Here is a 22,998-nt window from a genome sequence, read left to right on the forward strand (position 1 = left end):
CCCATTTTCCACTAGGAGGGGAAAAAAAGTTTTGATGAAATATTTTTGATCAGCTCTATTGTACAAGCTTATAGCAGAGATATGCCCTGCCCGTAGTGCCTGACGCTACTGATACAACCAAAGCTTCAGATATTTACGTTTTATCCATCCAAAACTGTAAAACTGAAATCAAAGAAAACAAAACCTACACTCAAAAAGTACATAAGAACTTTAGGAGCATATCTACTCATTGAAATCCATGGGATATGAATGGGCATAAGAAAATATAGCAGAAAACTAAAATACAAAAGAGGTAGAAAATGTTTTTCAAGGAAGACCCAAAACCACAGGCTGTGTACAGTTACACAAAAATGAACCACATCTTCTCCAAAATGGAGGACATTTAGCATCTCTTCATTTCAATGAGAGCTGAGAGTGCTCAACTACTTGCAGGAGGTGCCTATGTCTGACAGACACCGGCAATCACTGTTCCCCATTATGCTTAGCACACTGAAATTAGTGTCCTTGTATTTCACATTTCCTTTTGAATAGCATTTGCTTGTTTGTTTGATACCCTTAAGGCGTCTTTGAATTTAGACTGTACAGTGAAATCCTGACTCCAGTGTAGTTAATGGGACTTTTGCCATTGACTTCAGTGGAGCTGGTATTTCACAGCATATGGTTTTATTTTTATTTATTTATTTTTTAAAGCAGACAAATCTTTGTACAGATCCTCATACAAAACTATAAAAGAGTATCAGATGATTTAAGGTTCATCTACTGCTAATAAATAAAGAGAAAATGGCTCAGTGGTTCTGGTACTAGTCTTGGACTTAAGGGTATTTCTCCACTGCAATTAAACACTTGCTGCTGGACCGTGTCAGGGGACTCATGCTTGTGGGGCTTGGGCTGCGGCGCTGTAAAATTGCAGTGTAGACATTTGAGCTTGGGCAGATCCCAGGCTCTGGGACACTCCTTGCCCTCCCGCTTCCCAGATCCTGGACTCCAGGCCAAGCCCAAATGTCTACACTGCAATTTTATGGCCCCGCAGCCTGAGCCCCACAAGCATGAGTCAGCTGACATGAGCCAGCCATGGATGTTTTATTGCAGGGTAGATATACCCTAAGACACCAGGGTTCAGTTTCTCTGCTTGACCAGACTTCCTGTGTGACCTTGTGCCTCAGTTACTCATCTGTAAAATGGAGATAATAGCATTTCATTTTCTCACCAGGGAAAGATAAATACATTATAGATAGTGAGGCACTCAGATACTATGGTGATGGTGGTTAAATCTAAATTTTACTTAGATTCTATTTATAATAGAATCAGCACATGTTAGTGGCCAAGACCCAGATCCTCAAAGGTATTTAGGCAACTCATTCACATTCATAACCTTGCTTTTTTGTTTGAGCCTGATCCAGAGCCTACTAAATGGGAATTGCATAGAAAGGCTCCCATTGACTCACATGAACTTCAATGGACCTGAATCAGACCCTGAATGTAACTGTTTGTATTTTAGTAGTGAATGTAGATTTCATTCCTTGCAGAAACACCTCCCCACCCCCATAGTAAACAGCTGGTACAAACTCTTAACCAGTATGAACTGTCTTTCAAGGTCACTCCATGAATCAAATGATTGTTACCTAGACAAAGGTTATGTTTACCCTATTTTCCTTTTTCTGTCAACATGAGTTCTTTTAGCTGTTGTTCCTGTGAATTAATTGTATTCTGCTGTTGTAAAAATACGTCAGGTGCTCTGTATTACAGTTGCATGGGATGTATGCAATACTCACAAATGTAACACAAACCGTGACATTAAGAGTAAATATACTATTTTAGTATACAGCAAATGCTTAATTAAAACTTGAAAACAAGAAATATTAAAAATATGTCAAGTTTTCTTTAAAATAATTTCCCCTAGTGTTATTTTTAGTTCCTTGCTATCTATTAAGCTCAGTCATCCTACACACACAGGAGAGGATTACTCACAGGGGCAAGGCTTTGCAGGACCAGGCTCATGAATGTTAATTTAATAATATACATTTAAAAAGCACCACAGAAATAGATTATAAAGAAGCCCTGGTTCTGGCCAGGGGAGAATTCCTCCAGCACAGGAACTGTGGAAGACAGCCATAAGGTTGCCTTCTCAGGACCCCTTGACAAGTCTTGGAGCAGGAGACAATTTGGTGGTAGGGCTAGGGCAGGAGGGTCAGCTCCAGGCATTTTCAGTGCCCCCCACCCTCCTCGTCTAGCCAATCAGATCAGTGGAGCAAAAAACAAAACATAGAGTGGCACTGTGATGTGGCACCCCCTGGAAATTGACACCCGGGGCAACTGCCCTGCTTGCACACCCCTTAAAACTTGCCCTGGAGGGCAGGGCTGCAGCATGCAGGACTGTGGAGATTCTGGAAACCACTGCTACATAGGGCAGCCTGAGGAGGTTGCTGTAATCAACAGCCCTCAGTGCAGGTCTAGATTATGCCAGGGCTCTCTTCCAGCCCAGGATGTGGAGAGCACAAAAATGGCTTTAAATCACCATAGTCCCCTCTTTCCCCTGGCTGTGCCTTCTAGGGATTATCATAGACTCTCACCCCTTGTGTTCAGTGAGGACGAGCCAACCTGAAAATGTCATATTGTAAAGTTCACCCATTTTGATTTGTCTGAGTGAGACCATCCCAGCCTTTGGAAATGTATATGCTTGTTCACTTTTACACAACTTGAGAAGGGCAGACAAGACTTTGCTCAAATTTTAAAAAGTTCAGTTCTAAGCCAAGAGCTGGGATGGAACATTTAAGCTGAGAAGAATCCTGTTTAAGATATTGATGTACATGTCAAAAGAGAGGGTTATAATGAAGCTCCAATTTTATGTTATCTTAACGTTAGCACTTGCTGCAATTAAAGTTCTTATTAGCCCTGGCAAATGTCCCACAATGTCTCAGTCAATTTCTTGGTACAGTGGAGGAAAAACTCCTTTTATCCTTGAATCTCTTTCCCCTCACCAGCAAGACTCGTTCACATCATTAACTCCTTTGACAAAGTAGGGATCTATCTTTCAGAACAGTACCAGACACATCGACATCAGAGTTTCTAGACTACTGTAGCTCAGCAGATATAGGAAGTCAGGAAGAGCTACAATTACATAACAGGGTCTAATGTTGATTTGACATAGGTTTTTGCTCTGTATTAGTGTAACAAAGGGAACTTTCCAGGTGATGTGTAATGGTCTCTCCAATATTATCAACACAAAAGCAAGTATGTCCGACAGATAGTTGCATTTATTCTGTGTGTGTTTTTATTACTAAATCTGACAAAACATGCTTGAAAAGAATTTAGTAACAACAAATCAAGTGGTAAAATTCTCCCACTTTACCAACGTTATAAAACAGGTTTTAAAGAGAATGATCCCAGGTAATTCAAGAACCTCATTGCTCATTCTAGGCCAAGACTACTATTCCAACCAACCTCTTCTCAGCACAGGAACAATTGGACGCCATCTTGGTTCCATTACTGGCAAGAGCAAAATACCCATGTCTGTAACTGTGTGGGTATAATGTACATGGTAGCATTTCTATGTTGGGAGGGTGCCACTGAACTTCCCACCATCAGATTTGGCTGATTCTGTATCCCATTGGCTGGGTGAGTTTTAGCACTCCAGATAAATCCTAAACTCCTCTTCCAGATAAAACAGAAAACAAAACAGAGAAAGAAAAACAAACAAACCCCCCCCCCGCCAACCCATAGATTCTTGGGGCTACAAGCGGGTCATCAGGAGACCTTTTGCCCTTTCTCCAGGGGTTAATTTCCTTTCATTGACAGTGCCCAAATGGTTCTTTGCATACGGCCTTTCAAGACTTCCTCTCAAGCTTCTTTGCCAGGTTTCTTCCTTAACACCTTTCCCTTGCGAAGCGCAGATCTTGCCTGATGTCCCTCTTGGTAGAGAGAGCCCCATAGCAGATTCTATCCTTCTCTCTGATCATTCCTAGACTGAGGAAATCAAGCTATTTTTTATATCCAGCATACTTTGTTAGCTACCTACAGTTCCCAGAGTTGCTGGACTACAAGGCTCAGAGTCTCTTTGTGTTTGGCAGAGACCATGTCACAGGAGAGCACTGAACCTCTTAGGTTATGTCTACACTGCAACTGGGAGGTGAGATTCCCAGTTTAGATAGACTCGCAGTAGTCCAGCTCCAGCTACTGCACTAAAAATAGCATTGTGGACACTGTGGCATAGCCATAGCTCAGGCAAGCTGCCCGAGTCCAAGCCCGTCCAACCTCCTGGGTCCAAGCTCAGGTAGCTGGCTTGAACCGCTGGCCAGGGGCAGCTCTACCAATTTTTCCGCCCCAAGCATTGCCGCCGAATTGCCGCCGCACCCGGAAGAGCAACGGAGCTGCCGCCCAAAAGCCGCCACAGTGGGAAGAGCAGCGGGGCTGCGGCTGAATTGTCGCCCGTGAGGCATGGACTGCTGCCCCATTTTGAATGGCGCCCCAAGCACCTGCTTGGAAAGCTGGGGCCTGGAGCCGGCCCTGCTGCTGGCTGTGCTGCAGCATCCAGACTGCTATTTTTAGTATGCTACAACACATCTGTCTGTACTGGGAATCATAGCTCCAAGGTTCAGTGTAGACATAATCTTACAGGGCCAGCTCCCTCCTGTAACTGGAGGATAGGGAATATAGTTCAGGCCCAGGACCACAGATGGGCTAGTCTGTACACAAGTTTCAATTGCACTCCTGCTCTGCTCTTAGCACCATAAGAGTTCTCCAGAGTTTAGAAACTCTCTGGTTTCTGAATGACCAGAGAAGAGGTGATGAATGAAAATTAAGGGTATATCTATACAGCTCACGTCAGCAAGTCTCTCAGCCTGGCTCACCAGACTTCAGCTAGTGGGGCTCGCACTAGTGCTCTAAAAATAGCCATACAGACAGAGCTTTGAAGTTGGGCTCTGGCTGGGAGGCTCAGACCCCCCTTCCTAGGCTTCAGAGCTTCAGCAACAGCCCGAGCTGCAACTTCAAAGTGCTGTCTACACAGCTATTTTCAGAGTGCTAGCTACATGAGCCCCCAGCCCTAGTCTGTCAACTGGGGCTCCTTGCCCCTGACTGTGTAGACCTACCCTAAGAGGACATGCTTCTTCCAGTTCTGTTATAATTAGAGTGGGTCACATTTTTTCAACCAAAATCTTCTCCCCATCAGAAAATGTGGTTTCATCAAAACAGGAAAAGGAACAGGAAAAGGTTAATTTATACTTTTTTTTTTTTTTACTTTTTTTTATGAGAAAATTAAAAACAGTTTCTTATGATTGGAAATTATGAAATGAAAAAGTCATTTAAGTTTAATTTTTTGAAACTGAACCTTTCATTTTTTTCGTTTTCAGATTTGTCCCCTCCCCCTTTCATTTCCCTTTTTGACTTCCACCTCTCTCCCCTCCTCCTTGTCCCCACTGGATCCACTTTTCACACTTTTTTTTTTTTTTTTACTGTTTTCCAAACATAAAAAAGTTGAGAAACAGCAAGAAAGTCCAAAAATAAAAAAATTACCAACATTTTTCAGTCTAAAAAAACAAATAAAATTACATTGTAGGTCAAAACCAAAAATTTTCATTTTATTTTATGACATTTCAGAACAAAATGAAAATATTTGTTTTGATTTGTTTGGAAATCTCCGGTGGGAAACAAATATTTTAACTGAAAATTTTTAACAGACATTTAGCAAGAAAAATTTTCCAGCCAGCTCTACTTATATTATAATTGTCTTTTGAATTAGCTGCTCCATTCTGACTGCCCATATCAAGGGAAATAATTTATCTCTAAGAAATGTTTATAGAGTAAGTGAACAAGAACCTTGACAAAACAGATGGAGATCATTCTCATTAGGAAGGAAGGGTTTGAAATGTTTCAGTAAGAAACAAATTAGTCATCATGGCTGGAAAGATTAAAAGGACTAGTATTCAGTGAAAATAGCCAGATGTACACTGTTATGAATGTAGCTTGGGTTAATAAAGAAAGCTACTCAGCTGCCACAACACAACAATGCTCCCATTTCAAGGTTATAAAGGCTATTTTCTTTTTTTCCTGAAGTTACCATAGTAGCATCACAATGAACGAGAGCCAGGATGAGCCAGAGGTAGTTTTCCCTTTGCCTTCGCAGAAGCTCTGTTGTTGGGTTTTGTTTTCTCAAGTGCAGAATTAAAACCACTGCTGGTTTTGATAGGGGGGTTGGATTCACAGCCTACAGGAGCATGGAGCATTTTACACTTTCCATTTTTCACCTGTTTATTTGTGACTCAGAAACAGAATTCAGAGTAGCAGCCGTGTTAGTCTGTATTCGCAAAAAGAAAAGGAGGACATGTGGCACCTTAGAGACTAACCAATTTATCTGAGCATAAGCTTTCGTGAGCTACAGCTCACTTCATCGGATGCATTCAGTGGAAAATACAGTGGGGAGATTTATATACATAGAGAACATGAAACGATGGGTGTTACCATACACACTGTAACCAGAGTGATCACTTAAGATGAGCTACTACCAGCAGGAGAGGTGGGGTGGGGGGGGGGGGGAAAGGAAGGGAACCTTTTGTAGTGATAATCAAGGTGGGCCATTTCCAGCAGTTGACAAGAACGTCTGAGGAACAGTGCGGGGGGGGAGGGATAAACATGGGGAAATAGTTTTACTTTGTGTAATGACCCATCCACTCCCAGTCTCTATTCAAGCCTAAGTTAATTGTATCCAGTTTGCAAATTAATTCCAATTCAGCAGTTTCTCTGAGTCTGTTTTTGAAGTTTTTTTGTTGAAATATTGCCACTTTTAGGTCTGTAATCGAGTGACCAGAGAGATTGAAGTGTTCTCCAACTGGTTTTTGAATGTTATAATTCTTGACATCTGATTTGTGTCCATTTATTCTTTTACGTAGAGACTGTCCAGTTTGACCAATGTACATGGCAGAGGGGCATTGCTGGCACATGGCATATATCACATTGGTAGAAGTGCAGGTGAACGAGCCTCTGATGGTGTGGCTGATGTGATTAGGTCCTATGATGGTGTCCTCTGAATAGATATGTGGACACAGTTGGCAACGGGCTTTGTTGCAAGGATAGGTTCCTGGGTTAGTGGTTCTGTTGTGTGGTATGTGGTTGCTGGTGAGTATTTGCTTCAGGTTGGGGGGCTGTCTGTAAGCAAGGACTGGCCTGTCTCCCAAGATCTGTGAGAGTGATGGGTTGTCCTTCAGGATAGGTTGTAGATCCTTGATGATGCATTGGAGAGGTTTTAGTTGGGGGCTGAAGGTGATGGCTAGTGGCGTTCTGTTATTTTCTTTGTTGGGCCTGTCCTAGGTGATTTCTGGGTACTCTTCTGGCTCTGTCAATCTGTTTCTTCACTGCAGCAGGTGGGTACTGTAGTTGTAAGAATGCTTGATAGAGATCTTGTAGGTGTTTGTCTCTGTCTGAGGGGTTGGAGCAAATGCGGTTGTATCGTAGAGCTTGGCTGTAGACAGTGGATCGTGTGGTGTGGTCTGGAGCTATGTAGGTAGGCATAGCGGTCAGTAGGCTTCCGGTATAGGGTGGTGTTTATGTGACCATCGCTTATTAGCACCGTAGTGTCCAGGAAGTGGATCTCTTGTGTGGACTGGACCAGGCTGAGGTTGATGGTGGGATGGAAATTGTTGAAATTATAGTGGAATTCCTCAAGGGCTTCTTTTCCATGGGTCCAGATGATGAAGAGGTCATCAGTGTAGCGCAAGTAGAGTAGGGGCATTAGGGGACGAGAGCTGAGGAAGCGTTGTTCTAAGTCAGCCATAAAAATGTTGGCATACTGTGGGGCCATGCGGGTACCCATAGCAGTGCCGCTGATTTGAAGGTATACATTGTCCCCAAATGTGAAATAGTTATGGGTGAGGACAAAGTCACAAAGTTCAGCCACCAGGTTTGCCGTGACATTATCGGGGATACTGTTCCTGACGGCTTGTAGTCCATCTTTGTGTGGAATGTTGGTGTAGAGGGCTTCTACATCCATAGTGGCCAGGATGGTGTTTTCAGGAAGATCACGGATGGATTGTAGTTTCCTCAGGAAGTCAGTGGTGTCTCGAAGATAGCTGGGAGTGCTGGTAGCGTAGGGCCTGAGGAAGGAGTCTACATAGCCAGACAATCCTGCTGTCAGGGTGCCATGCCTGAGATGATGGGGCGTCCAGGATTTCCAGGTTTATGGATCTTGGGTAGCAGATAGAATACCCCAGGTCGGGGTTCCAGGGGTGTGTCTATGTGGATTTGTCCTTGTGCTTTTTCAGGGAGTTTCTTGAGCAAATGGTATAGTTTCCTTTGGTAACCCTCAGTGGGATCAGAGGGTAATGGCTTGTAGAAAGTGGTGTTGGAGAGCTGCCTAGCAGCCTCTTGTTCATATTCCGACCTATTCATGATGACAACAGCACCTCCTTTGTCAGCCTTTTTGATTATGATGTCAGAGTTGTTTCTGAGGCTGTGGATGGCATTGTGTTCTGCACGGCTGAGGTTATGGGGCAAGTGGTACTGCTTTTCCACAATTTCAGCCCGTGCACGTTGGCAGAAGCACTCTATGTAGAAGTCCAGTCTGTTGTTTCGACCTTTAGGAGGAGTCCACCCAGAATCCTTCTTTTTGTAGTCTTGGTAGGAAGCTCTCTGTGGGTTAGTATGTTGTTCAGAGGTGTGCTGGAAATATTCCTTGAGTCGGAGGCGTCGAAAATAGGATTCTAGGTCACCACAGAACTGTATCGTGTTCGTGGGGGTGGAGGGACAGAAGGAGAGGACCCGAGATAGGACAGATTCTTCTGCTGGGCTAAGAGTATAGTTGGATAGATTAACAATATTGCTGTGTGGGTTAAGGGAACAACTGTTGTGGCCCCGTGTGGCATGTAGTAGTTTATATAGTTTAGTGTTCTTTTTCTTTTGTAAAGAAGCAAAGTGTGTGTTGTAAATGGCTTGTCTAATTTCTGTAAAGTCCAGCCACGAGGAAGTTTGTGTGGAAAGCTGGTTTTTCATGAGAGTATCCAGTTTTGAGAGCTCATTCTTAATCTTCCCCTGTTTGCTGTAGAGGATGTTGATCAGGTGGTTCCGCAGTTTCTTTGAGAGCCTGTGGCACAAGCTGTCAGCATAGTCTGTGTGGTATGTAGATTGTAATGGATTATCACTACAAAAGGTCCCCGCCCCCGCTCTCCTGCTGGTAATAGCTCACCTTAAGTGATCACTCTGGTTACAATGTGTATGGTAACACCCATTGTTTCATGTTCTCTATGTGTATAAATCTCCCCACTGTATTTTCCACTGAATGCATGCGATGAAGTGAGCTGTAGCTCACGAAAGTTTATGCTCAAATAAATTTGTTAGTCTCTAAAGTGCCACAAGTACTCCTTTTCTTTTTGCGAAAAACAGAATTGTTATTCTCTCCTTTAAAATAATTTTTGCTTCTAGAACAAGGGGAATACAATTTAAGAAATACAAACCCCAGCTTAAGGAGCAAAATTATATAAGGGCATGCAGCAAACTAGCATCATTGTAGCAAAACAAACCATATACAAAATCCCTCAAATCTCACCCCTGGTATTGCAAAATCACTATTGTAAATACACAGACAAAACCTAGTGATGTCATGTTGAACCTACATGTATGAAGGACTTCAGTAGCCTTGTGGCCCCTGCTTCATTCTCCCCTCCCCTCAATAGCCCCCACAAAAATCCCATTCCTCCATCGCTATGTACACAGCACTGACATCTTGGAGGGGAGGCATATTGGCCTCCTAAACCTTGGATGTCTTGGGAGGGAAGGGAACAGGTCCAGCTTCCTCCACCCCAATGCTTACTTGCTGGGAGAATTTTGAGTTGGAGCTTCCAGAGTTCTGCAGGGGAGGCCTGAAACACATTTAGGGGAGTTGATGAAGAAGGTCTTCTTTTGCATGGCAAGAGAAGTGATTAGCAACATCCAGATAACCAAGGCCAGATAAGTGAGCCAGGGAGTAGCTTTGGAAGTGATTTGTGTAAGTCTAAGATGCCACCGACAAGTGATCAAAGCGGGCACTAATTTACAATATGGTCCATAGTTTGCAACTGATGTCCAGAGTCACAAGTTGTCTTTCATCTCCCAGAAACGTAAGAGATGACAGCACCTGCCTTGTAATGTTCTGAAATGGTTCAGTGCTGACCACTGTTTCGGGGCAGGTTAAAGCCTAGATCTTCTTTTATGTGGTTGGTAATCAGGGGTATCTCAGTGAAATACAATTCTGAGTGTCAGCTGGAATCATGGCCCTAAGAATCCACAAAAAACACTCCTGTAAACTTGATCTTTGTTTAACATCCAACTGGGGAGAAGGGGCAATGGCTTGTAATTGTCTCTTTCTGACTGGCCACTGACTCACCATTGTGAGCTTGGAAAATTTCAGAGCATTTCTACTAGCTTTTAGAACTGAGCCCTATCACATTCAGAACATGCTTCTTCATGCAATATTGTAAGTGGGACAATGTCCTTTATATTACACTGCCAAATCCAGTATGGGAGAGAGGCTTTGCTTGAACCTAGTGGGTCTAAGCATCTGAATTAGAGTATTTGCATCATTGCTATTCTGGTGCTGAAGGAAGCCAGAAGGCTGAAAAATTCACTATTTGTGCTGTCACTATACGGCTCCAGTGAGATGTTAATTTGAAACAAAGTAAAGAAAGCTTTTTCATTTCAAATTTAAAATGCTTTAGAGATTTTTTTTTGGCGTACAAATGTTCTTTGAGAAAGCGTGTGTGTTAACTTGTTAATGACTTTGTGTAGTTTTGAGGAGATTAGTAACACATGACTCCTGCAGTAATTTGCACCCTGAAACTTAGAGAAGAATTTTTTTCTGACTTTGAAAGGATTATTTGGATTGTTTACTGAGTGCTGTGCCTTCTTTGGCTTTAATAATATATGAAGTCAGAAATCAGAAGTGCCTGCTTCTTGTTGCAATATGTGATGGGAATTGAATAGGCCAGTTCTGTGTTTTTCAAGCATTGACACCCTGTTCTTCAGTTCCAATCCTGTAGAACAATTTTGTTGTCTTTTATACTTATGTCAAACCTCAGCAATGAGTTCAAACATGGATGAATACACCTATTAGCGATATCTAGGGACAGCTCTAAAACTGATGGGAAGAGGCTGCTCAAGTATAACAGAACTTGACCCACTGATCTTTGACAAAATCAAAGTTTCCACAAGAATAGGGGAAATCCAAATAACTGCCTTCTAGCACAGTTATGATTTTTATTGTTGTTGTGTGGATTTGCCCTAATGTAAATTAAAAGAACCCCCTGTAAAGCACAGAATTTTTGTAATGGCAGAAACACCCATTTTGCATAATTGCAATGCCTGGCTTTTAAGAGACTGTGAAAGTCAAGATGCATAAGGGCATAAATGACTGGAGAACAGAGCCAGTGAAAGTCAATAGGTTCTGCATAATTTAAAACAACACTGAAGATGTTGTATGGGTGGCACATAACATATGTGGTCAGGTCAGCAATTTCACTGAGACCTAGCAGCACCTCAAGCTGCACAGAGAAATGGGTGCCAGATCATCAGCTACAGTCAGGAATTCCAGTTCATTGGAGCCTCAGTTTCTGCCTGCTCAAGTGACTCTTGGCAAAGCTGAGAGGTTAAAACAAGGATGAACAGAATCATAAAACAGGCAGGACAAGTACGCGCTCTCTCTCTCACTCCTTGAATTCCAACTACTAGGTTGGTTCTAACATCCAACAGAGCTGACCAGGCCAATCAGAATGTCTCTACCTAAGCCATATTGTGATGAGGGACTAAATCAAAAATACTTTGTTAAAAAATAAGTGCCCTTTGGTGTTCTACGGCAGGTGTTAAGATCCCCAACACTGGAGTTTTAGAGACAGGGGAGAGCTATAACACGCCCATTCATTACAATGAGCAGTGACTTGGTACAACCTAGACAGTCCACTTATGACTTCCATCTACTTAGGTTTCCAGGGTCAGTGCAAGCCCCAGTTTCAAGCCCCATTATGTATTTTCCCTGTCATACAACTGATAAGAAAACCATTTTCCCCACAAGAAATGTTGAATGAAAAATCTTGAATTGAAAATTTTCAGGCAAAAAAATTTGGTTTTCCAGGAGGAAATTTCAAACTGAAAATGTTCATTTCCTTTTCACTTAACACAACAGGTTTTTTGGTTTAATGGTTTCAAAAAACAATGAAACAACATTCTGAGTCAAAACAAAAGCCTGTTTTGTTTTGAAGTGTCAACTGGAAACAATTTTTTTTCCTGTGGGAAATTTTGAAATAAACAAAAATTTCCATCAGAATATGTAGTAAATGCATGGGCAAGACGAGAAGGATGTGTGACAAGCTACTACCCAAAGGTGCACTCTTGGTGTGTGGAAAGCCGCTCACCAAGGGGACTAATGGTTTCCCACTTTCTCTCTGTGCTACAGAAGGTAAAGAACTTTGGCCTTAATGGTTGGGTTTAATTTTTGTTTCCTAACCTCAAAGGAAAAAGTTGACAGTGACCAAATGAGAGATTTGTAATCTCTTCCCCTCTGATTCAATATCTGTGTTTGAAATCCAGCCTTAGCGGAAAATACATATAGTGGAGAGAGAGACATGTTTGTACATTCCTCTTCTTAGATGAGTGACATGGCAAGTCTAATAGACACTGCAGGTCAGGTGTAAAGCAGAGACTGGATACCTGGAAAGTGGGAGGACTTGGTGCCCTGGAAGCAGTCTGAGGTAAAGGACTCTGGCTTAACCTATGGTATCAGAGGAAGAATTCCCCATCTCCCTCCCTCCCCAAGATGGTATGCCTAGTAATGATGATATTCTAGTAGTAATAGCAGTTTCTTTCTCATCCTCACATTCCCTTATTTGTTCACCGTGCCTATCCTAGTCTTTAACCATGCTACAGAACTGAAATAAAATGGTTGTAATAAAACATCTAACTTGGGTGCCACTCAGGCCCACACCACCTGCACAGCATTCAAGAGAAGACACAGACATCCTACAATAACTTCCCAACCCCAAACATCATCTTCCAACTCACCTGCCCAACTCCTTAGTATGTTTCCACTCTTTTGTTTTCATTTCCTGATTTCGTTATAGATGTCACACATAAAAATACATCTCTGGACTAGCACTGTGGATCAATTTGACTGGGTGAGTTTCCTCAACTGCTACTTTAAAATGTTCCTAGCGTGCAGCTTTAAACTGGAGAGTGCAGTATTCAATAATAAGTACCCACACTTCTGCAGGCAGGAAAGATAAGAGGAGCCAGAACAAATAGGACAAAGATATATGTGCTCAGGCAATAGAACAAGGAAAGATGCAGATGCATACATGCTATTGCAGCTGTTTGAATATGTTTGGAGCCTGCTGTCAACCAGAGGATTTGGTTCAAGCTACAGCAGCTCACGTGGCATGAAAAATGAAGTTTATGCTGTGCATGTGAACTAGACATTTACATTGATTTCTGTATGATTTGTAATTGTCTAATTTAGTAATCAGTAAGTGTTTGTAAACAATTCGAGTCATTTTCTTGACTCGTTGATGTACGGATATCAGCCAGATATCAACACTAGTCTATGTGCATTTCTTCACTTGGGGCTGGACAGGCATCGTGCAATCCAGCCTGAGCAAGGGGCAGTGCGTAGCTGCACTGTCCCAGGAGCACAGCAAAGCGTTAGAGTCACAATCTGATTTTGCATCACCTTTGCTCTGTAGGGGAAATAAGCTGCAGCATCCCTTTCCCTGGAACAGTTTACTTCACCTTCCACACTGGCTCAGATGTGCCAACCAAACCAGTGAGATGGCAGCTACCGTTCCCCAGTACACAGGGTCTGGCAATTGGAGTAGCCCACACAAGGGAGTAAAGAATGTTCCTTAGGCCACTGCTTCTCCCTTCTGTGAGTGATGGAGCCCTTGGAAAACAATTGTTTGCACTGCTGTTTAAGTCACGTCAACTATGTTTTCCAAAACATTACATGCCAGAGATACTGGATGTGAACAAACATAAGCCAGCCTCTAACTAAAGGTGGAAGGAACATTCCTTGTGTCCATGTTATGCCATGACTGTCTTCAGCAGGTTTCCTCCATCTTCCTCTGAAGCAACTAATACTGGTCACTGTCAGAGACAAGACACTGGTCTAGATGGACCACTGGTCTGTTCCAGAATGGCAGTTCCTAGGCTTCTCCCTGAAGAATTAGATCACAGGCAGAAGCCTAGTTTACACACGTATCAACTTCATTCTTCATGAAGTGTCAGATTTCTTGGTGGATAAACAAGAGGGCTGGGGGGAAAGCGATAATCATGAATCAGTAAACAAACCCATGTTATCAGGCACATGAATGTAGATTGGTTTATGCATTTCTGCCAAAGAATTTAAAGCAAAAGAAACATTTGTCTTTTCACAGCAGTTTTCAACTATCTTTTATTGTATTTCTTGGATTGATGTATTATTGTAATGTCATATCATTCACAGTAATACGTTCAGTCCATAAGATTCCAGAAGATGGTTGCTGAAAAGCACAACTACAATTCAGTGGCACTCCGACCAGGCACTTTCAATAAAATGTTCATTTTAATTTTCGTTTAAAATGAAAACTGCTGTCTGTCAAAAGACTGAGGCCCTCCCTCTATGACCTCGCACTTTGTGTGACATGCTGCAGGTAACTCATTTTCAGCAGCATCTCATTCTACAGTTATACTAAACTAGTTCATCTCCAGTAAAACAGCTAATGCAATATGGCTTTCCCATCATGTTACTTTGCAATGTCATTTCTGCCATTCTAATTTGCTTTCAATGTCACCTGGGAGCATGAAGGAATTAAGTCTACTTGTATCTTTGCAAATAAAGGGTTTGATGTCTGAAAATTCTGCAAAAATATTCATGCAATCATAGTTCATGTTTTTACCTCTAACCACTTTTCTTTAAATATTTGTTTTTTAATGATACAACACCACCTTTCCCCTAATTTGATACTAATACTTTCCTTCCTCATTGGTGTTATGGCAATTAATTAATGTCAGGAAGGTGCTAATTATCATCATATGCACATACTCCTGCTGCTTTCAAGGACAGAGGGCTCAGATACCATGGTGATGGAAAACCATATAAAAACTTGATAGGGAGAAAGGGGTTTAGCCACCAGAAAAAGTGTAGTGAGTATAGATTACATATATTACATATTACATAAATTACATATATTTCTGCAAGTTCTGAGTGAGCCAATTTGTGAGATATAATTCCTATGCTGTCTAGAAAGTTATGGTCAGCTTGACAATGGAAGTTAGAATGGAAGACTTCATGCAGCCTTATCCACTGCAGCTGCAATAATACTGTATAGTCCCAATATTGATTTTATCTTATTGACCAGTTTACAAATGACATATGATTAGAGTCTTTTAATAATCTCTCCTTGGTTATTTTTCTAACAGGTATATTTCATTTGTGTGTATAACTGGTTTTCGAGTTTGTACTCCGCAACTTAAACACTGGATTTAGAAAGGCCTGGGGAATGCATACCTAGCATAGAATGATAGAATCGTAGGACTGGAAGGGACCTCGAGAGGTCTTCCCATCCAGTTCCCTGGACTCAAGGCAGGACTAAGTATTATGTAGACCATTCCTGACAGGTGTTTGTCTAACCTGCTCTTAAAAATCCCCAATGATGGAGATTCCACAATCTCCCTAGGCAATTTATTCCAGTGCTTAACCACCCTGACAGGAAGTTTTTTCTAATGTCCAACCTAAACTGTCTTTGCTACAATTTAAGCCCATTGCTTCTTGTCCTATCCTCAGAGGTGAAGGATAACAATTTTTCTCCCTCCTCCTTGTAACAAACTTTTATACACTTGAAAACTGTTATGTCCCCTCTCAGTCTTCTCTTCTCCAGACTAAACAAACCCAATTTTTTTCAATCTTCTCTCATAGGTCATGTTTTCTAGACCTTTAATAATTTTTGTTGCTCTTCTCTAGACTGTCTCCAGTGTGTCCACATCTTTCCTGAAATGGGGTGCTCAGAACTAGACACAATACTCCAGTTGAGGGCTAATCAGTGCAGAGTAGAGCAAAATAATTGTTTCTTGTGTCCTGCTTATAACGCTCCTGCTAATACATCCCAGAATGGTGTTTCCCCCCCCATTTTTTTTTTTGCAACAGTGTTACACTGTTGACTCATATTTAGCTTGTGATCCACTATTACGCCCAGATCCCTTTCCGCAGTACTTCTTCCTAGGCAGTCATTTCCCATTTTGTATGTGTGCAACTGATTGTTCCTTCCTAAATGGAGTACTTTGCATTTGTCCTTATTGAATTTCATCCTATTTACTTCAGACCATTTCTTCAGTTTATCCAGATCATTTTGAATTTTAATTCTAACCTCCAAAGCACTTTCAACCCCTCCCAGGTTGGTATCATCCACAGTCTTTATAAGTGTACTCTCTATGCCGTTATCTGAATCATTGAAGATATTGAATAGAACCAGATACAGAACTGATCCCTGTGGGACCCCACTTGATATGCCCTTCCAGCTTGACTGTGAACCACTGATAACTACTCTCTGGGATGGTGTCAAGTATCAGAGGGGTAGCCGTGTTAGTCTGGATCTGTAAAAGCGGCAAAGAGTCCTGTGGCACCTTATAGACTAACAGACATATTGGAGCATAAGCTTTCGTGGGTGACATGCATCCGACGAAGTGGGTATTCACCCACAAAAGCTTGTGCTCCAACACGTCTGTTAGTCTATAAGATGCCACAAGACTCTATGCTGCTTTTACTCTCTGGAAATGATTTTCCAACCAGTTATGCACCCACCTTATAGTAACTCCATCTAGGTTGTATTTCTCTAGTTTGTTTATGAGAAGGTCATGTGAGACAGTATCAAAAGCCTTACTAAAGTCAAGATATACCACATCTGTCGCTTCCTCCCTATCCACAAGACTTGTTACCCTGTCAAACAAAGCTATCAGACTGGTTTGGCACAATTTGTTTTTGACAAATCCATGCTGACTGTTACTTACCACCTTATTATCTTCTAGATGTTTGCAAATTGATTGCTTAATTATTTGCTCTATTATCTTTCCGGGTACAGAAATTAAGCTGACTGGTCTGTAATCCCCTGGGTTGTCCTTATTCCCCTTTTTATAGATGGGCACTATATTTGCCCTTTGCCAGCCCTCTGGAATCTCACCTTCTTCCATGACTTTTTGAAGATAATTGCTAATGGCTCAGATATCTCATCAGTCAGCTCCTTGAGTATTCTAGGATGTATTTCGTCAGGCCCTGGTGACTTGAAAACATCTAACTTGTTTAAGTAATTTTTAACTTGTTCTTTCCCTATTTTAGTCTCTGATCCTACCTCATTTTCACTGGCATTCATTAAGTTACATGTCCAGTTACTACTAAATGTTTTGGTGAAAACTGAAACAAAAGTCATTTAGCACTTCAGCAATTTCCACATTTTCTGTTATTGTTTTCCCCCTTCATTGAGTAACGGGCCTACCATGTCCTTGGTTGTCCTCTTGCTTCTAATGTATTTGTAGAATGTTTGCTTGTTACCATGGGTGGTGGGTGAACCACCACTTTGGGGAGGCTAGCCCACCGGCCTGGCCCCTTCTGTCCGAGGCCCCGCCCCCCATTAGCCAGAGCCCCGAACCCCCCCAATAACAGGAGGAGCCCTGAGGGGCCCCCCCACGACCAGAGGAGCCCTGGATCGCCCACCCCAGGCCAGTCCCCGCTCCCCCAGGCACCAGGCTGGCCCCAGCATCAGGCCAATTCCCTACCCCCAACAAGCCTGAGTGCCGGTCCGGCCCCATCGCTCCCCCCTGCCTGAGTGCCAGGCCAATGACTCCAGCTCCGGGCCAGGCCGAGCCGTCCCTGGAGCACCGGGCTGGCCCCAGTGCCAGGCCGAACCACCCCCCGCCTGAGTGCCAGGCAGAGCCACTGGCCCCAGTGCCTGGCCGAGCTGCCTCACTCCCCTGCCAGACCCCACACCCACCACTTGCTTGCCATGTCCGCCTCACTCCCCCGCCCCCGAGGAGGAGCAACATAGTGAGCAGCAGGGACCTAGGGGGAAGGTGGAGGGCAGGCAGGCAGGCAGCAGCAGCAGGGGCCCCGGGGAAGGGGTGGGGCCACCGCAGCCCAGGTGTCCGGCGGTGGCGGCTGCGCCAGGGAAAGCTTAGCGTTCACTGGCCTATTATACCCATCACCCATGCTTGTTACCCTTTATGTCTCTAGCTAGTTAATCTCATTTTGTGCCATAGCCTTTCTATGTTTGTCCCTACATACTTGTGTTATTCGTTTATAGTCATCTTTTGTAATTTGACCTACTTTCCACTTTTTATAGGATTCTTTTTTGAGTTTCAAATCATTGAATATCTCCTAGTTAAATGGGGGTAGTCTCTTGCCATACTTCCTATCTTTCCTACGCAGTAGGATAGTCAGTTCTTGTGCCCTTAATAATGTCTTTCTGAAAAACTGCCAACTTTCTTGAACTGTTTTTCCCCTTAGACTTGCTTCCCATGGGATCTTACCGACCAACTCCCTGAGTCTGCTAAAGGCTGCCTTCTTGAAATCCATTTTCCTTATTGTGAAGTTTTCCCTCCTACCATCCCTTAGAATCATGAACTCTCAGCATTTTATGATCACTTTCACCCAAGATGCCTTCTATTTTTAAATTCTCCACCAGTTCTTCCCTGTTTGTCAAAATCAAATCTAGAACAGCCTCTCCCCTAGTGACTTTCTCCACTTTCTGAAATAAAAAAATGTCTCCAATACATTCTAAGAACTGGTTGGATAATCTGTACCCTGCTGTGTTATTTTCCCAAAAGATGTCTGGGTAGTTGATATCTCCCATCACCACCAAGTCCTGTGCTTTGGATGATTTTGTTAGTTGTTTATAAAAAGCCTCATCCACCTTCTCTTCCTGGTTAGGTGGTCTGCAGTAGACTCCTACCATGATATAACCCTCGTTTTTTTTACCACTTTTATCCTTACCCAGAGACTTTCAACAAGTCTGTCTCCTATTTCCATCAAACTCAGTCCAAGTGTGTACATTTCTGATATATAACGCAACACATCCTCCCTTTTTTCCCTGCCTGTCCTTCCTGAGCAAGCTGTACCTTTCTATACCAATGTTCCAGTCATGGTGTATTATCTCACCAAGTCTCTGTGATGCCAACTATGTCATAGTTGTGTTTATTGACTAGCATTTCTAGTTTTTCCTGCTTATTCCCCATACTTCTCGCATTAGTATACTGACATTTAAGATACTGATTTGATTTCCCCTCTATATTCTCTCATCCCTCCCTTATCCCTTCTATAGCAACCCATGCTTTCCCCAGATTCCAACCCTTCTCCCAGGCTTCCATGTTTTTGACTTACCAGTGGTCTTTTGTCTCCTGCCCCTGTTGAACCTAATTTAAAGCCCTTCTCATTAAGTTAGCCAGTCTGTATTCAAATATGCTCTTCCCCTTCCTTGATAGGTGGACCCCATCTCTACTTAGCAGTCCTTCTTCCCGGAACAGCATCCCATTGGTCAAGTAAGCCAAAGCCCTCCTCGCAGCCAGGCATTCACCTCCAGGATGCATCTGTCTCTGCCTGGGCCCCTACCTTTGACTGGAAGGATCAAAGAGAACAACACCTGCACCCCCAGCTCCTTCACCCTTACTCCCACAGCCCTGTAGTCACTTCTGATCTGTGGAGGGTCATACCTCGCAGTATCATTAGTACCCACATGGATGAGTAGTGTGGGGTAGTAGTGAGAGGGCGGGATGATCCTCGATGATCCTATGTGATTTCTCGGATATGGGCCCCTGACAGGCAGCATTCCTCCTGGGATGTCATGTCAGGGCGACAGATAGGTGCCTCCGTCCCCCTCAGAAGACAGTCACCAACCACCACTACCCTACGTTTCCTCCTGGGAGTGGTGGCTGCAGTCTTTCCAGCCTTGGGGGTATATGGCTTCTCCTCCACCTTTGGGGGCAATTCCTCATTGCTTGTTGCCAAGGCAGCATAACGGTTCTTCACTACTATGGAGGGTGGGTTGGGGGTAGAGGTGGAGCACTGCCTGCTGCCAGAAGTAATCAGCAGCCAGTGTCCTCCCTGTGACAGAGCCATGTCCTCCTCCCCTGAGGGCATGACAGCAGTCCCCTCTAGCTGCATAGGTTCCTCAGCCTTGGACATCTCCATATGAATATTCTCAATGAATTCCTCATGGGCACAGATGCTCCTCAGCCTAGCCATCTCCACCTGTAGCTCTCCCACCTGCTTCCGGAGAGATTCCGCCTGTCTTTCACACTGGCTCCCGCCATCCCGGCTTTCTGAGAGTGGGAAATGCAGGCCACAGTCTCTGCAAATCCACACCAGAATCTGGGTAGAGGCATCCATGGTCAGGTTCTCTACCTGGATACAGGTGGAGAAGACAGGAGCAGCGTTGGCACTAGCAATGCAGCCCTTCCTAACCATAGTGATTATATTATGACTCCCTCTTACAAACTCTCTTGTTCGCTGGCTCCTCTTGGTCACTTAGCCTCTGGCTTTTAAGGCCTTCTCTCCTAGCCAGCCCTACTCCTTCATTAATCACAGAGGGGGAGGGTGATCACCGGGCTGATCAAAGATGATCGAACAAGGCTCAAACAGTCCCCAAACACACAATCCCAACTGACCCGTAAATTTAAAATAACCTGAAAGAGAAAAAAAAACCACAAACAGCCAAAAACCAAACAGTCAAACAAGCTCACTCACCCCAAGATTAGAGGTCACACCTTCTTTGTTCAGCAGGGGGATTTCCTTCTCTCCCTCTCAAACTCCCCTGTTTGCTACCATGTATAAAACATTGTTCTCATTCACCAGGCTTACAAGCCTACAGCCAGTTAATTAAAGTCAACTGAGTGAAAAAATAATTACAGGAAAGTAAAGATGGGAGAAGCCCAAACCCATCATTTAGAACCTTTTGAGATTTGTGTTTTTGTTGAGAGGTGGTTTACTTTTCTTTTCCCTGGCTCCCTCTTTATTCGCTTATGGTGAATTTAATTGACTTTCATTGGGATAAAATAATCATATGGGGCTATTTTCCCTTCGGTATATGCACATGTAGCTTGTAGCTTTCATTAAACTTTACATATTGAGAGGACAATGTGTGATGTAACCCAGTGGGGTCCTGATCCTGAACAGGGCCTCTGGGATAGATGATATAATGTAACTATTAAATAATATTAATAAAGAAAGGTGTTTTCACAGGAATGTTGGGATGACCTCTATGACTTTCGACTCTGATTTTAGTTTGAATAAAAACTTTTAAACAAATCAGGAAAAAATGGAGCATGATCTAGATTTATCTTTTTTTTAAACAAGAAAAAATTGTTTTGGAAATCAGCATTTGCTTTCTCATTCTGCTCAAAATGGGATTTGTAAAACTCAAATTTAGGCACACCATTGTGCTGTAAATCCTAATAGAGATAACTGTACTCTTAAACTGCCCCCAACAGGCTCAGGAAAGGATAAAACATTACTGGTTATGGCATGTTCCCTAAATAATACAATGGGAATCTAAAATTAAACAACATTCCTATGAAAGAGATCTATTCTAAGAAATATAACAATGCTGAAGACCATTCTACAGATAACACCACTAGTGTATTTGTCCTCTGTCCCTGGAGTTTAGTCATGCAACATCATTCCTTTTGATCTTCTCCCCCTTCCCTCTCTCTCTACCTCCCTCCTTCCCCCTCCCATTGTTTTAGTTTTAGTGTAAACATTTTCATTTAGTCTTTCTGGTTGAAATTTTAGGTATATTATCAAGCTACAACCCGTCTCACCCAGCTATCACCACTATTTAACTATATTTAGACAGGATCATGATATCTGAACCTGCAGATGCTTAAGTGCTGAAATAACAAGACACTTAATCTTGTGCTTATCATTAAGCACAAGTAGTGCCATTGATTTCAGTCTTTTACCTGTGTGCTTTGCTGAATTGGAGCGTTAGTACCAGCTGTAGTGTATTCTGTGACTAGCGCCATTCCAATTTCACTGGGATTACATACAGTAAAAAGTGCATGCCTGGTCATATTTGCAGAGCTGAGCCCATAGACTCTCTCATAGATCTTAGAGAAGGAATGAGCTCGTAGTTCATATAGTCCACCCTCCTGCCAATGCCAGCCAGGCCCAAGCTAGGTGTTTTGTCCAAGCCAGTTAAAGATGACCCAAGCACCTGCATTACTTCCCTTAGGATACACAGCTTCCTTAGGTCAATATGCCCACCTAGATTTATAAATGGGATGCATATTTGGCCTACAGTACCGGCTGTTTTAGAAAAATCATTTTCCTATTGAATGATGCAGAAACCTGCGAACTGTTTCTGTCATTCTCTCCATGTTTGTGCTATGCAAGATGCAGCTCATACGATCATTTCCCCCCACATTGTCGCCCTTTATGTTTTCATCTTGTTTAACAAGTGAAAAATAAAAAGTGACACATGCTTCAGTTGGAGCAAACAGCCTGTTAAAAGGGGGTTTCTGTGCAAGTACATTCCACTGTGTGATCATTTCCCCCAAATTATACTTTTTTTTAATATTCCACATTTTCCTCTAAACAAGTGGAAAACAGGGAGTGATACATCCCTTATTAAAAACAAACTAATGGGCAGAAATTGACCAGATACGTGCAATTACATTCACTGGGATGATATGTAGATCAGCTATTAGATCTGAAAAAAAGAATCAACCTGTCTTTACAAAAGGGTATGGAAAAATAAATGGTGTATGTAGGTGTGTTATTTTTTTACCTCTTGTAGATGGTATTATAATGGAATGGCAGCTGAGAAGATGAGACTATGAGTGAAGAGTGTGTCTTGGAGATTGCATGCAGTTCATTTTCCTGGGTCAAAAGTGGATTGGTTTGAGAACAATAATTATGAGGCTGACGTGTATGTTCTCCTTCATCTTGCTGTTTGGAGCAGCGGGGCTTGTCGTCTTCATTCATCTGCAGGATCCAGAAGACATAGTTCATCAGCAGACACCAGGTTAGCA

General features: G+C 42.8%; 1 protein-coding gene across 2 annotated transcripts in view; it reads left to right on the plus strand.

Moving 5' to 3' along the window:
• The window catches only part of CHST8 (carbohydrate sulfotransferase 8), a 262,245-nt gene that overhangs the window by 37,115 nt on the left and 202,132 nt on the right, over positions 1-22,998 (plus strand). The window contains exon 2 of one of the 2 annotated variants that reach the window (XM_037878141.2): positions 22,764-22,991. In XM_037878141.2, coding sequence (XP_037734069.1) covers positions 22,832-22,991 — 160 coding nt within the window. In that variant the 5' untranslated portion in view covers positions 22,764-22,831. Of the gene's footprint in view, positions 1-22,763; positions 22,992-22,998 lie in introns of those variants that run through there. The other variant, XM_043526024.1, reaches the window with a different exon arrangement.

The sequence above is a fragment of the Chelonia mydas genome, chromosome 12 (assembly GCF_015237465.2).
Source record: "Chelonia mydas isolate rCheMyd1 chromosome 12, rCheMyd1.pri.v2, whole genome shotgun sequence".
In the NCBI taxonomy this organism is placed as follows: domain Eukaryota; kingdom Metazoa; phylum Chordata; order Testudines; family Cheloniidae; genus Chelonia; species Chelonia mydas.